The 15,675-nt window shown below is 35.4% G+C and overlaps 1 protein-coding gene across 3 annotated transcripts in view; it reads left to right on the top strand.

Annotated features, from left to right (window-relative positions):
* Positions 1-15,675, top strand: part of SH3RF3 (SH3 domain containing ring finger 3) — a 564,609-nt gene that overhangs the window by 318,976 nt on the left and 229,958 nt on the right. For all 3 annotated transcript variants that reach the window (XM_074299631.1, XM_074299630.1, XM_074299632.1), the window contains one exon: positions 10,824-10,919. In XM_074299631.1, coding sequence (XP_074155732.1) covers positions 10,824-10,919 — 96 coding nt within the window. The remainder of the gene's footprint in view (positions 1-10,823; positions 10,920-15,675) is intronic.

Genomic DNA, 15,675 nt, shown 5'->3' with positions numbered 1-15,675 from the left:
AGAGAAAAAGAAGGGAGCATATGTGTTTGCCAAAAGAATGGTTAGTAACCTGGTTTAACTGAAGAAAAATTACATAAAATAAGGCTGTAAAGACTGGGAAAGAGAGGAGTGGCAGATTGCTGTATGCTTTGCCAGGTTAAAAGCTTATATTTTATTCAAGAGGCAATGAAAAACCTTAAGCAGGAAAAGGACATAGTGAGACCTTTGTTTTCGAAATTAGCCTTTATGAAATCAAGGCAACCAAGGCCGAGGAACAATGAAAAGCAGGTAGTTTGAGAAGCAGAAACAGCTGGGAAGAGACAAAATAAGAGCTTCTGTGAAAAGGGGTGGAAAAAAGTAGTTTGTGTTATGACTCAGCAGAGCCCCTAGGAAGTTTCTATTCTTGAGTGCCTAAAACTATGATCCCCTCTTCTATTTCACCAAGGACCTAGACAGGGATATTGTATTACCAGTAAAGATCCCTAACTTTACAAGTTTTTGCTCAGTCTTGAACCTGAGTATTAGGTATCTCTGATCAAATGAAAATATATCAGCTAAATTAGGGCAATTCTAATGACCTCTTATTTTCATAAATGGATTAGATTGAGCATCCTTATTAAGTCCATCTATTCTATGCTATCCTTTTCCATGTTTATTAAGTTACTTGGATCTTTTTCAATGCTAGAATTTGAAACTATCTTTTGATATTCTACCTAGTATATTTATTTTTGATGAGCATTTCCCTATAAAGCCAGGAGTTTGAAAGAGTCTAACTGTATATTCAAATTCATTGTATGTATATGTGTGTATACATATATGCATGTAAAAATGCATGTATTTGTAAATATACACACATACACACACACATACATACCCCTTAGAGAAACTCAGAGGAGGCAAGAAAAGATCTGCAGTTATGGGTAAGCCCTTGAAAGATGAAAGGTAATAAATAGTTGTAGAAAGATATGATTGCTTATGCTCTTCCTCCCAAACTACTTCGTATGTAACTATTTGTGTATATTTGTATTTATTTATTTTATATTTATGCTGTATGTATTTATACATGTATTTGTGGTCTTCCTATAAGAACCCAAATTTGCTATGCGTATGGAATGTTTAATTCTTTTATTCATATCCCTAAAGTACAGCACAGCTTAGAACACAGTAGATGCTACATAAATGGACAAACTCACTTATGTTTTTATATAGAATTGAGGTATATGTATGTATTTATGCTGACACATCCCACAAAAACTTCCCATGTAAATAATTTAGATGCCACTAAAGACAGCTTAACAAACCTTGATGTCATTTTAAGATACATCTTGGTAAATGTCAGCTCTCCCATACTAAATGTCTTAGAGAAAAAATGAATTATCCAATGGCTAGAAACTTCAGAGATTTCCTAATGCATTACCAGTTGTCCAATGCTCTAGATAAGCCAAGTTTAATGTGTCTATCTGATATCATATATAAAATAGCTACCAGTGGTCCTGAAGTGGTCATGAATAGTAAAAAAAAAAAAAAATCCACAGATATGCCTAAGTGCCACTTGCACATTCTATACTCTGTTTTTTCACATTCAGTCAGTTGATTTCCAAGAAACTGAATCAGAAACATGAATCAGAGACTAAAAATGATGACTTCAGAAGGCATCTGCACATCCAGGAGTTTCACCCTCCACCCAAGCCCTCTTTTGTTTAAAGTCTGCTGAATGCTTTGGTGTTAGTTACTGCCTGAAAACCTCCACATTTCCATATTGCTACAGGACCTGCATTCCTGTTATAGATGCTTCACTGTCAGAATGCAAGTCAAAGGCACTTTGCCTCTAAAAAGAAAAAAAAAGAAAGAAAATTCTCTCTCCAAAATCCCACGCCTGTCTTTTGTTGAGAAAATAACATAAAATTGTTCCTCTCATCACCCCCTACCATTCATGGCAAGGTATTTAATGGAGTCATTAACTGCTATTAATGCACCAATACAAAGCAGGCTTAGCTCAGTAGTCAAGGCATCCTGTGTTGCGGACTACAGGGAAGAGAGTGATGGTTGAGGAAGCACAGAGGGTGTCTGGCTATGTTTGGTTTTACCCTCCCCATCTGGACACTGCAAGCTGCCAACTGGCAAAAGGGTTTGGAGAGTGTGGCAAATGCCATTCCACAGCAATGGCTCTGGAATCCAGGCTTTTGAGGGCATGAGATGGTCCAGTGGCATCAAGGTTGGCTGCCTGGAATGTCCCCAGTAGAAATGGAAAACAGAAATCTGGATATGCAATGGAAATTAAAGGAAAAGGAAAAAACAAAACAAAACATGGGATGTTGGGACTAGCAAAGAATAAAAATTACATGCTGAACAGCAAGAGCAAACTTATGCAGTAATACCGTTCTGATATTCATCTTTGCTTGTTTCCCAAAACATACTTTGTGGGGCTAATTGACTGATACTACTTCTAACTGAGCCAGAGTCAGAAAGATGTGCATTCAAATTCTGCCTCAAATACTTGCTAAGTGTGAAATCCTGATTAAATAACAACCTTTCTCTACCTCAGTTTCTCCATCTGTAAAATGAGGATATTGGAATCAATGACCACTACCAAAGTTCCTGGCACATAGCAGGTGCCTAATAAATGCTTGTTGACTTGATTTTACATATAGTTCTAACTTTATGAATGATGAAGATGTGAAAAATCTGTGATTTGTGTTCATCCCAGTGTGGGGACTCCTCCTACCAATATATTAGAAATCTGTGTGATTTATTAGTCAAGTCCTAGGGAGTTGCCTGAGATATGTACACATTAGCCTAAGGTTATATCCCTAGCAAGTGTCAAAAGTAGATTCTGAATGCAGATCATTATTGTGTCTACTGTGCCACATTAGGCAATATTTACTGTTTCTACGGTACTTTCAAGTTTAGTAAAATTTATTTTCATAGCAAAGTTCATTTGGGGAGATTTTTGTTATGAGACTTTTCTAGGAAAAGCCCCTCTTTCTGAAAAGTAAATATATCAGATAGAATATTAAAAGTCTCAGATTCCAATATTGCAATAGACCTAATAACCTAAAGAGCATTGTTCATAAAGTGGAAAAGGACAGAATAGAGTAAGTGCACATAATAAAGATGCTCATTCTAAGCCATCTATGAGAATCAGAGGTCATTATAAGCAAAACCTTATGTAAATTAGGGGATTTTATATTTCAGGGTTCAAGGTTAGTGACATAGGAAACCTGATTAGGTCCTTGGTGGAATAGAGTAATCAGGAATGAAAGCTTCCTAGGGTCTGGGAAAAAAAAAGAGGCTGTTTAAAGAAACAAATATAAGGAGTTAGAGATATATTGTTGATGCTTGTATAAAATCAGCTTCTGAGCCATCAAGTAATTCTCCCAGATTTAGGAACAAGAGAAGAAAAATGAATTTTATAATTGTTTTAGCATGGTAGATTCTTATTGTCTCCTTTCTTTATAGGGTATAGAGAACTAGACTTTGAGTCTGGAGAATTAAATTCTGTTGAGTTATTCCCCCACTCCCACCCAGTGAAATATATGGAACAAGCATTATATCCATTATGTCAATGAAGAAATGGGATTTAGGTCAACTGAATCTCCTATGGTCACATAATTAGGGGGTTGAGGGGAAACTTCAAGCTACATTTTGATATTCATTCAAATACCCTAAATTCTCAGTTCTTTCAGCCACCCAGTTCCCATAAGTTATTTCTTCAATCTACTTCAGTTGTACACAGATATGTTCTACTCTAAATTTTGCCATTACTCACATGTGTTCTATGTCTATGTTTATCATCTTCAAATTTCTTTATCTGATCATAATCTTTCATTATTCTTTATTTTCTAGTGCCTTAATATAACTAACTTTATCCTTCATCCTTACTCTGACTTCTAAGTTCTTTCCTAGGCTATTATTTGTATGCTGATCCATATACCCCTGTCTCAAATCATTGGTATCTTGAATGTCTCTTATCCTATAGCAATGACTTCTTGCCATAACATCATAACTCTGGGTTTCTTCTAACATCCACTTCTTTCTCTCTCTACTGGAGTTACAGAACTTTTATTTCCTAGGAAGTTAGAAAAGAGCATTAAATGTGCTGATTAGATCCATATCACATAATCTCATCTGGGTCTTAACCATAGCAAGATAATCCTTTTGCATTTTCTTAATTGATTCAACCATTCACACAACTGATTCACAGAAGAACTATTACAAACCTTTTTCATTCCTTTTCAAGTCTCCCATGATACCCCATTCCTCATCCTCCCAGCTGAGCTTGTTGGGGTTCAGTCATTTAAATCTTCTCTGACTCTTAAGACTCCATTTGAGTTTGTTTTTTTTTGTTTGTTTGTTTATTTGGGTTTTTTTTGGCAAATCCTGGAGTAGTTTGCCTTTTCCTTTTCCAGGTCATTTTACAGATAAGAAACTGAGGCAACTGGGTGAAGTGACTTGCCCAAGATCACACCTAATAAAGTATCTGAGATTGGATTTGAACTCAGGAAGAAGATTCTTTCTAACTCCTGATTTAGAGCTCTCTGCTGTGCTGAGGACCTTTCCTCAAACTTCATTGAAAATATTGAAGACCTTCTCTGACAGTTCCTTCTTCTCTCCTCTTTTTTTCCTATAATCACATCACTGAAAGATCTTTCCCCATCGCCTCATCCTTCAGTTCTATTTGTGATGAAAATATATTCCTTCTTTTTCCCAAGGCCAATGTTTCTACATACTCTCCAATTCCTTCCCCTCAAGTCTCCTCCGACAAGTTGAAGACACTATTATCCCCATTCTTCTCTATTTCCAATCTCTCCAGATCCATTCACTCCATGCTACTTTATGTATATGATTATGGTAGTTAACTAGCTCAGTAGATAGAATGCTGGAATTGGAATCAGGAAAACTTCAGTTCAAATGTGGCTTCAGAAACTTATTAGCTGTGTGAACTTGAGTAAGTCACGTAACCTCTGTCAGTTTTAGTTTCATCAAATGTAAAATCAGGATTATAATAGCATTGATCTCACTGAGTTGTAAAGAGCAAGCAAGATATTTGTCTTAGAATAGTGCTTGGCAACTCGGCTCTTTTCAACAATGAGGTGATTCAAAGCAATTCTAATAGATTTGGGATGGAAAGAGCCATCCTCATCCAGAGAGAACTGTGGATACTGGATATGGATCAAAGCATAGTATGTTTACCGTTTTTGTTGTTTGCTTGTGTTTTTTTTTTTCTTATGTTTTTTTCCCCTTATGATCTGATTTTTCTTGTGCAACTTGATGAATATAGAAATATTTTTAGAAGAATTGCACATGTTTAACATATACTGGATTGCTTGCTGTCTTGGGAAGAAAGGGGAGAGAGAGGGGAAAAAATATTTCTCAATCATCATCTTTTTTGATCTAACACCTGTGACATTATAGTCGATACTATCTCCTCTAGATTTCTATAGCACTGCTTCCATCTAATTCTCATCCTATCGAGTTTAATAGTCCTTTCTCAGTGTCCTCTGCTGGGTCTTCATCTAATTCATGACCATTAATCATGGGTATCCCATGAGACTGTGTTTTAAATGCTCTTTTCTTCTCTTTCTATAATATTTCATTTGGAAATTCCATCAGCTTCCATAGTTAAAATATCATCTTCATTCAGCTAGATGGCATAGTGGATAGAGCACTGGCCATGGAGTTAGGAGAACTTAAGTTCAAATATAGCCTCAAGAGAAGTCACTTAACTCTATTTGCCCCAGTTTCCTTATCTATAAAATGAACTGAAAAAGGAAAGTATGTTTGCCAAAGAAACTCCAAATAGGCTTACACAGAGTCAGAAACAATTCAAACGACTCAACAACAATAAATCTTCCTCTTGCTTTATGGTCCCATGCCACCAATTGTCTTTCAGAGATGGCAAATTGAATGGCCCATAAGCATCTCAAAATCAAATGTCTATAGGAAAAATAATTTTCTTTCCCTCAAAACATTCTCCTCTTCCTAACTTTCAAAGGTACTTTCCTCAATTTGTCTCCTTCCCTAGGAACCCTCCTCTGAGATTATCTACCATCCAATCAATATATATACATATATATATATATACATATATATATGTATAGCATATGTCCATACGTATTAACATGTGAGCTCATTCAATTGTGAGCTTCCTGAGGACAAGGACAGTGTATCTCGCTTTTTTTTTTTTTTTGTACACTTAATTATTAGCCTAGGATCTGCCACATGGGGATTACTTGTTAACTCATGAACTCTTTAACAGTCATTTTATATGTCAATAGGTTAAGTTCTATTGCATGGCCTCAGCCTGGACCATTAAGCCTTTCCAACTAGTTGGAAAACAATGGTCCAGTTTTCATCTTAAAATGAGGAATCAAAGAATTATGCAAACAGCCTCAAAAAGTCCTATGATACATTTTATTAAGTGCCCATCACATGACTATTATAAAACAGTAAACTGAGTGCAATTATAAGAAAATGAAATCTTCCCTGTCCTCAAGGATTTTATGGTCAAAATTGGAATGTAGGAAAGTAGGTAATGGTACTACTTATAAAAAAAAATAATTAACATATTTACTATAATATATAATAATATATAGTTAGGGCAGCAAGGTGACACAGTGAGTGCTGGGCTTGGATTCAGGAAAATGTATTTTCATGAGTTCAAATCTAACTTCAGATACTTAATAACTGTGTGAACGTGGGTAAATCACTTAACTTTGTTTGCCTCAGTTTCCTCATCTGTAAAATGAGTAAGAGAAGAAAATGTTAAACCACTCTAGTAACTTTGAAAAAAAGCCCAAACCAAAACAAACTAAAACCAAAAAAACCCTTAAATCAGATCATGACTGAACAACACATATTTAGTAGAGTTTTAAGATTTTCAAAGTGGTTTATATTTATTATTTCATTTGCTTCTTGTAAAAGCCCTGTGAGGTAGGTGCTATTATCTTCCCATTTCACAGATAAAGAAACTGAGGATGACAAAGGATAAATGAAGTGCACAGCATAACACAACTTTAAGTGTTTCAGGCAGGATGCAATCTTCTGCCTTCCTGTCTTCAAGCCTGACATTTCAGTCACCATGCCATGATGATGAAATTGAATTGACATGACATATTTGTCATACTGTCACAAGTAAGAATGCTTTATTTTGCATAGTTTCACAGGATGAAAATAGAATCATAAAATCACAAATGCTCTATTGATGGTTTCCAATTTATCCTGTATAAAGCTTACTCACATATAGTTCTTGATATATTGTCTCTCCCATTAAACTGCAAACCTCTTGAGAGTAATCTTTGGCTTTTTTGTATCTCCAGTGCTACCTGGCACATAATAGACACTTAATAATTTTTTTGCTGACTAGATCATTGAGAGAGGTTGATTTTGTATCAACATTTATTAAATATTTATAGGGTTAGTCATTGTCCTAGGTAATTTATACGCAATTCCATCTACAACTTTTCCTTTCTCTAAATTATATGTCACTATTTCTTTAAGATATGATATCCAAAATAGTAAATTACTCTCTTAAAATGTGGTACTCAAAAAGCAACATAATATGGTAGATGTAGTGTGACCTGTGCATCATTCAATGAGAATATTATTTTCCTTGGTTTGAATAATGGATAGTAATAGATAATTAATGCCATCTAATAATGCAATGGTTTTTAAAATAAACTAATCAAAATGTTTGCTCACATTGAATATGTAATCATTTATAAATCCAGTTCTATTTCTCATGAGGAAATGTACTCTTGCACACGATTAATGTGAAAGGAAATCTTGAAGAATTCACCACAAAGCTCTGGCATTAATCTACCTTTATTTAAGATGAAGATTGCTTTAGTCTTGTCCCTTTCTCTTCTGAAAGGAAAAAAGCCACAATTCAATCTTATCAGTTCACAAAAAAGATTCAAGGAAAACCATAGACTTTCATCCTAGAAGGCAGTTAAGTTCTTTTTCTTCCCATTTTAATTTTTTATTTAAATCAAAGCTAAATTTTCTTATCATAATGCCTTGCTGTTGCTATTGGTCTGATCCATAAAAGAATACTAAAGATTAAGTAATGTCCTAAGTAATTAAGTAATGTCTGTCCATTTTAGTCTCTATGGCTCCCTCTGGTTGTAATCAAGAGCAAAAGGCCACCGTTCCCAAAGGTTTTCAATGTCTTTGAATTATGGGGTTAGGGAGGTAAATAAGTAAGAGGAATTCACTGGACCTGCTTCAGTGATCATCTGTAACTGAAGCCAATGTTCTTGTTTCTGTTCTAATGTTTATCAACAACAAGACCATTCCTAGTATAGGGGATCATGTTTTTTCTTGTGCTTTTTCTCTGCCTTAGTATATGCCTGTCCCTCCCTCCCTGTATCTTTTTTTCTCTTCCTCTTTTCCCCTGTCTCCTCTGTCCTTCAGTCCCCTCTTTCCTTCTCTCCTTTCTTTTTCTTAACTTTTTTTCCCATTCTCATTTCCCCCTCTGCCCCCTATTTGCTTTTTGCCCTCTCGTTATTTTTTCTTCCATTTAGCCCTCTATATTTGCCCTTCCTCTTACTCTGTCCTAGAGAAATGCACAGAAACATTCTCTCTTTCTGTCTCTCTCTTACTCTCCTCCTCTTTACCCTCCAAGAAAAAAAAAATCATTAGCATCTATCTTGCAAAAAAATGCTGATTGGCAAACACTGGTTTTTGACCAGAGATTTAACAGTATATAAAAAGGTAAGATATGTATTCTTTATAGCACCCTATTATAGGCCATTTTGGAGCCTGTAACATCCATTAAAGGGGGAGAAAGCTTACTAAAATTGACTTCATTTCACTGTGTTTATTTTCAAGCAGGAAGAGTTGAGATGGAAGAATAGAGGAATATTATGATACTTCTTTTTCTACTTGCCTCTTAAGACAGTTAAGCAGAAACCAGGGGATTTCAAAATGATAAGCCATGAAAAAAATGATAAACCATGTTCTGAACTCCATCATCCCCACAGCAATCCATAGGCGAGCTTCTCCTTGTCTTTCTTTTCCTGACAGGCATGTCGAGGTGTTCAGGCAGTTCCCTTTGCATCTCTGATTGTTTTGCCAGGCCCTGGATCGCTGCCCAAGAGTTTTGAACCCTGGAGATCAACTCCAGTTGAGACAGCCCCTCTGGCATTACACTTGTCCTCTGCTGCAGATATTTCTGACTAATGGTGTATAGTTCTGGCCTTCTGTGCAGACAGCTGTTGATGTGTTCTTTGGGGGGCAGGGTGTTGAAAGAGCCTCCTGCCAAATAATTTATCTCCCAATGGCCCTGCCACAATAGTGCCTGAAATCCTCACTTTACTTACTCCTTTCAGTTAAAGTATTTAGAGAATGATATTTTCCCAATGACATAGATATTAGGAAATTTAGTTGTATTAAAATGCAGGGATTATCTGGGAGGTTCATCAGCCACTGATACTTTAGCTCCTTTTAGTTTATCAGATAATAATGTACTAATATGAGTGGCCTATAAAAGGGGTAAGTTTTCAAAAGAGAGAAAGTTTATTGCATGACCTCTATGTGTAAACCTGGTTTGGCTGACATAATGGGTTGATGGGTAGTTAGGAAAAGTGCTTAAGGAATGGAGGATGGCAACATGACAAAGATAAACTGCCTACTTGGCCACTGGTGTCAAAATCTGGCTGCTGGGTATGTTAATGCAATAACAAATATATTTAGGTTCCTACTATATGCCATATATTTTGTTAGGTTCAAGGAATGCAGAAAGGGAGGAAGGGAAGAAAGGAGAGAAGGAGAAAGGGAGGGAGGAAGTGAAGAAGGCTCTGTTTTAAGGAAATTACATTCTATTGAAGCAGAAAAAATATACATATCATTGAATCAACAAGCATTTAATAAGTGCCTTTAATGTGCCCCAAACTGTGATAGGTTTGAAGAATACAAGAATATAGAATAAATGTTTATAGAAATAAATCAAATTAGTTAGGAAATAGCAGTAGCATCTTAAGAATTAGGGAAGGCATCATGTATCTGTTTCTCCTTACATTGGTTCCTATTCTATTTCTCTACTTTTTTTTTTGTATTGTCTTTATCTTTCTCTCTGTGTCAACTCCTTTTTTTTTTTTGCTCTCCACTCATTTAGCACCTGCTTCCTGTCTGCCCCTTTGCAATGACCTAGCCTCTGCGGCCATGAAAGCTCTCTCTCTTCTGTTCAAAATGAAATCTTGAATATGTGATATAGGTGGCAGTCCTTCTGTTCAAACCCTCTTCTTTGACTTTGTTTTCCAGCCTCCTGTGAAAGGCTCATAGGCTCATCTTTCCTCTTTGTCTCATACCTCTTAATTTTTCTCCCCATCTGTTTCCACTTTGTTCATTTTGAATTTGGTTTTGTTCCTTTCTCCAAAGAATTCTTGGGTTATTCAATATATTTTGTACGAATGACTCTAAACAAAGGGTGTCGAATCAGATTGTTTTCTTCTTTGTTTGAAACTAGAGACTTAAAATGCTTTATGCTTACTTGATTACTTTTTTAGAGTGGAAAAAAAAAGTTTTCAATTCATAGAATATAAACAGGGACCTGATTCCAAACACTGACTTACCAGCATCATGATACAACATGATATATGTCTTCCTGTTTGAAATCTTAGAACAATGAACACGTGAAAAGGATTGTCAGCACTCAGCTAGGCATTTAAACTTTAAGTTGTTGAGAGTTTTTTTTTTTCCTTCTAAGTTTCATATAATTACTGAATGATAGCACAAAGTCTGATTTCAGATTGAATAAAACTAACCAATTTTTTTTTTTTTTTGTCTGTCTGTGTGTATCTCCCTATGAATGCATATATCTGTTTGGATCCTGTGTGTCTTAGGACGAAATCTTGACTGTAATCAGGAGAGTCGATGATAATTGGGCAGAAGGAATGCTGGGAGATAAGATTGGAATTTTCCCTCTCCTCTACGTGGAGGTAAGGTCATATCTTTGAGCAGGATTTCCTCATTTGCCAATGTAGTTTATCTAACTAGAAATAGGGGCAACTGGACTTTCATGTTCCATTTCCTAAGATGTAATTTTTCCTATTTGGGAATCATAAAATCTGATAATTACTGCACATGACTTTAGTCCAAGGCTCTTGGTAATCCTAGGGATGTCCTCTCTGCTAGTTTAGATTGAATTTAGAGCAGTTTTGGCTACAAATCATCTTTTGACATTTGGGAAATGAGAACAGGATGGGTGTGCAGTATACTCTTCAGTGAAGCTCAGGTGACTCAACTGGATTTGTGCCCTTTTCCCCCAGGGTTTTTACTGATATTACTATACTTCTCTGGGTCAGGGAGGACCGTCTTGACTATATATATATATATATATATATATATATATTTTTTTTTTTTTTTTTTTTTTTTAATGTAGAAGCACTATTTTCCACTGATTCTTCAAACAGATTTGAATTTCTTGTTGCTGAGCTCAAAGGGAATATTTCCTTGGCTGCCTGTAAATCTTGCCCAGTTCTATGGATTTGGGGGCTCCATGGGAGAATCTGAGGTTTATGAAAGTGATTAGAAAATTGGCAGTTACTGAGGTGACCTTTCATATAATTTCCTGTCTGTTCCAAGGGAATGTGTCCCAAATCTCTAGCTTCCTAGTAGATAAATTGGTTAAATGTTGCTGAATGGGAAATACATTGGGAATTGGGAATTGTGGACATGTTCTATAAATAACTACAGTTCAGGTTGTGTATAAAAAGAAAGGCTATATTTTGCTCATCTATAGTTTTGGAGTATCCTGATCCACTGGTTTTCTCTCTTTTTTTTCATCTTGTAATCAACTGAGGGAATATTATATTATGCCACATTGTTTCTCAAATATAGCCTTTATTCTGTTTCAATTATCCCCACTATCAGAGCCACATGTATATGCATCTGTCTAATTACTCCATTGCCCCACTAATATCCCGCCCCCTCTCCATACTTATTTCTTATCTTTCCTTTTAGCATTAAAGTATTGATCATTTTTTTTTTTGAGCTAGCATTTATATAATGCCTTAGAGTTTTGCAAAATGCTTTGTGTATCTTATCTCAATTGGACCTCATAACAATCCTGGTCCTATTATTATCCCTATTTTTACAGATAAGGAAACTGTGGCAGGCAGAGGCTAAAGAACTTGCTTGTGGTCAAAAAGGTTGTAAGTGTCTGAGGCAGAATTTGAACTCTGGTGTTCTTCATTCCATAACCAAACATATTGTACTATTGGTCCAATACTGGTCATTCTTAAAGTCTTTGAAGCAATACTAGAGGAATTTTTTTAAACTATCAAATAAAGAAATCTTTATTTCTTTTTTTTAAATAAAAATAGCTTTTTATTTTTCAAAATACATGTAAAAATAGTTTTAAATATTCAACCTTGCAAAACTTTGTGTTCCAAATTTTTTTTACCCTCCCGTAGACAAGTAATTTAAGATAGGTTAAACATATGCAATTCTTCTAAACATATTTCCACATTAATCAAGCTGCACAAGAAAAATGAAATCAAAAGAGAAAAAATGAGAAAGGACAAAAATAAGCAAATAAACAACAACCACCTCCACAAAATAATGAAAATACTATTCTGTGATTCACATTCAGTCTCCCTGGTTACCCCTCTGGATGCTGATGGCTCTCTCCATCACAAATCTATTGGAATTGCATTGAGTCACTTCGTTGTTGAAAAGAGTCTAGTTCATCACAGCTAATCATTACATAATCTTTTGTTGCTGTGTACACTCACCACACTTAGCATCAGTTCACATAAGTTTTTCCAGGTTTTTCTGGTTAGTCTGTTCATCATTGCTTATAGAACAATAATATTCCATTATATCCATATACCATAATTTATTGTTATTCTCCAACTGTTGGATATCCACTCAGTTGTTAATTTCTTGCCACTACAAAAAGAGCTGCTACAAATATTTTTGCACATGCAGGTCCTTTTCCTTTTTTTATGAACTCTTTGGGCCACAGGCCCAGTAGAGATACTGCTGCATGAAAGGATATGAATAGTTTGATATCCCTTTGATAGTTCTAAATTGTGCTCCAGATTAGAGGATCAATTAGATCCATCATGGAGGAAATCTTAAGTGGCAGATTTCAAACTTGTTTCCTCAGGTCTCATATCCCTGCAACTTTCTTCGTCTCTTCACTAAAGAGGAGTTTGGAACTTTGTTTTTCTTGTTCCTCATTTCCCTCACCACTCCTCAGGCTCCTTACTCCACTGCTTCTGCTGGCTTGGAGATATTGACCCAGAATTAAGGAAATCTGGCTTCTCCACAACCATACTGTGCACACTTCACAGATGCCACATCCTCTTAATGTTGAAGTTTTTCCATTTGCACACTAAAAAGAAAATTTTTGTGACTTTTCCTCCCTTAACTAAGCTATCATTCTACTCACAATTATTTCAGGTCATTTTCATTTCCAAGATCAGGGTAGGGGCCTAAAGGCCAAATCAATATTTCTGTTGTCATTCCTTCATACTGCTTATTAATCCAGAATGTTGTAGAGAGAATTCTGTGATGGTATGGGTTAGGCTCAATGATTCTTAAAGTCATTCTCAATTCTGAAATTCAGAGGGATTAAATTTCAAATAGCTACTCTCTCTGCAAGAGACATCAAGGAAGTCTTTTTTTGGTCTTTTTTAAAAAGTTGCTTCTCACCTAACATCTCATGAATCCATTCACAAGATCTTGTCACTCTGCCAAGCACCACATTATGATGAGTTTTCTTTCCCCCTGTCCACAAGGGCTTCCTCAGTGTGATGGGAGAGCCTGATGCTACACATCCAAGTTCAGCCAGAGTTCCCTTTGTCTTCAGGAACAGCTGATGAGTTCAGCTCAGAGTTGTTCTGTAGGAAGCACCAGGTAGCGTTTCTGCCCTTGTCTTCAATTTCAGTCTTCACCTATTTCCTTAGTACTTTCCTCAGATGTTGTATTAGAAGGGATCTTGGGGTCTTATGAAGCTTTGTGGCATAGAGATATGTCTTGAATAATATTATCTAAGTAGCCTTCTGTGTGAATAGCTAACATTTGGGTAGAAAATAACAACTACTGATTAAAACATTCTGCCACGCTGGCATTTTTGAAGCCAAATAGGCTAAAACAACTCCTTCCTCTGCATCTTGATTCTGGAATTATTTGGATAGATAGATGGATAGATAGACAGACAGATAGACAGATAGATAGATAGATGGATGGATGGATTTCTTGAGCATAAATGTATCTATAGATATATATGTATATGGCATATAGTGTATGCATATATGTGTGTAGATATAGACATATGTCATCATCAGCATTACTATTATTGTTGTCAACATTATCTTTTCACTAGAATAAAAAATTGAGCTTCTATGTAATGAGAATATAATGTGATATAAAATTTTAATAGGTTATGATTACTATGTAGATATTAACATATGTTGATTATATTAATATACTGATAGATATTACACCCATATGTGTAAGAGGTATATTTATTTTACATAATTATATATATGGTACACCATATCTGAACATATACATGTACAAATGCATGCATATATATAATATAGTTATATCTGTATATTATATAAGGCTTTATATTTGTATATGCATACATATATATGTATATATATATATATATATATATGTGAGTGTGTGTGTTTATTTGTTTGTTTTTCTCTTTGAGATGATTAAGGCTATGCAAAATGCAATCCATTTTTCTTTTTGTTGTTTGTTTAATACTATTCAAATGAAAATGTAAATGTAAATCTCCCTTCCTGAGCAGAGGGTTGGATGTCTTCTGGTAATGAGGTTATTGTCAGCCATGGAAGCTCCATCTTCTCAAGGTTTTCCACTGCATGATAGATTGACACGTTTCAGTAAGAATCTTGTTGGGAGCTATATTTTCTGCACACTTCTTAAAGTGGGATATGGGATATGGCAATATTAACTTTGTAAAATTATTATTACATGGAAGTTCTAATTTTTGTTTTGTTAAAAAAAATGGTGGTGATAATGATGGTAACACTGATGATAACAACAGACCTTTATATATACCTTTAAGATTTGCAAAATATTTTGCAATCCCTATCTCACCAGATTTCAAAACCTCTATGAGGCAAATACTATAATTATAGTCATTGCCATTTTACAAATACAAATTGAAACTGCCTTCCTCGAAAAAATTATTTTACTTGGTCATGATCATGGTCAGTTAGCCATGAAGTATCACAGATGAGATTTGGAAGCATCTCTAGAACAAAATAAAACAAAAGCATGGTGATTGCAAATTGAGACATGTATTGTCTCTTCCCTGGGTGAGGGCACCAAAATTGCATGAAAGAAAATCTCCATAAGAGAGATCCAGAGCCTTTTCTTCAAAAAAGTTTCCTTCAGGGAGAAGAAAGAAAGGAAATCTTACAGAAACAAGAATATCGGGTAGGCTTCTTGCTTTGGGCTCCATATCCCAAAAAACTGAATCTTGTGCTTGTAGATGTATGCAATGTTGACATGCCATGAAACTCCTTAGAAATAATTTCTTATAAATATATGACTGACTAGGAGAATAGCCAAGTCAATTAATATCAGATCAGTCTTTCCTTTAAATCTGAAGGTTGATAGTAATATCTGGCTTTTCCCCCTTGGACCTTTTTATATTAATCCTGATGGGTCACTGATGCCCCAGAAAGCTTTTCTTGGTCCTTCCACATC

The sequence above is a fragment of the Sminthopsis crassicaudata genome, chromosome 3 (assembly GCF_048593235.1).
Source record: "Sminthopsis crassicaudata isolate SCR6 chromosome 3, ASM4859323v1, whole genome shotgun sequence".
NCBI classification, from domain to species: domain Eukaryota; kingdom Metazoa; phylum Chordata; class Mammalia; order Dasyuromorphia; family Dasyuridae; genus Sminthopsis; species Sminthopsis crassicaudata.
Note: the sequence above shows the minus strand (reverse complement) of the source record. Positions and strands in the feature narration are given on the sequence as shown.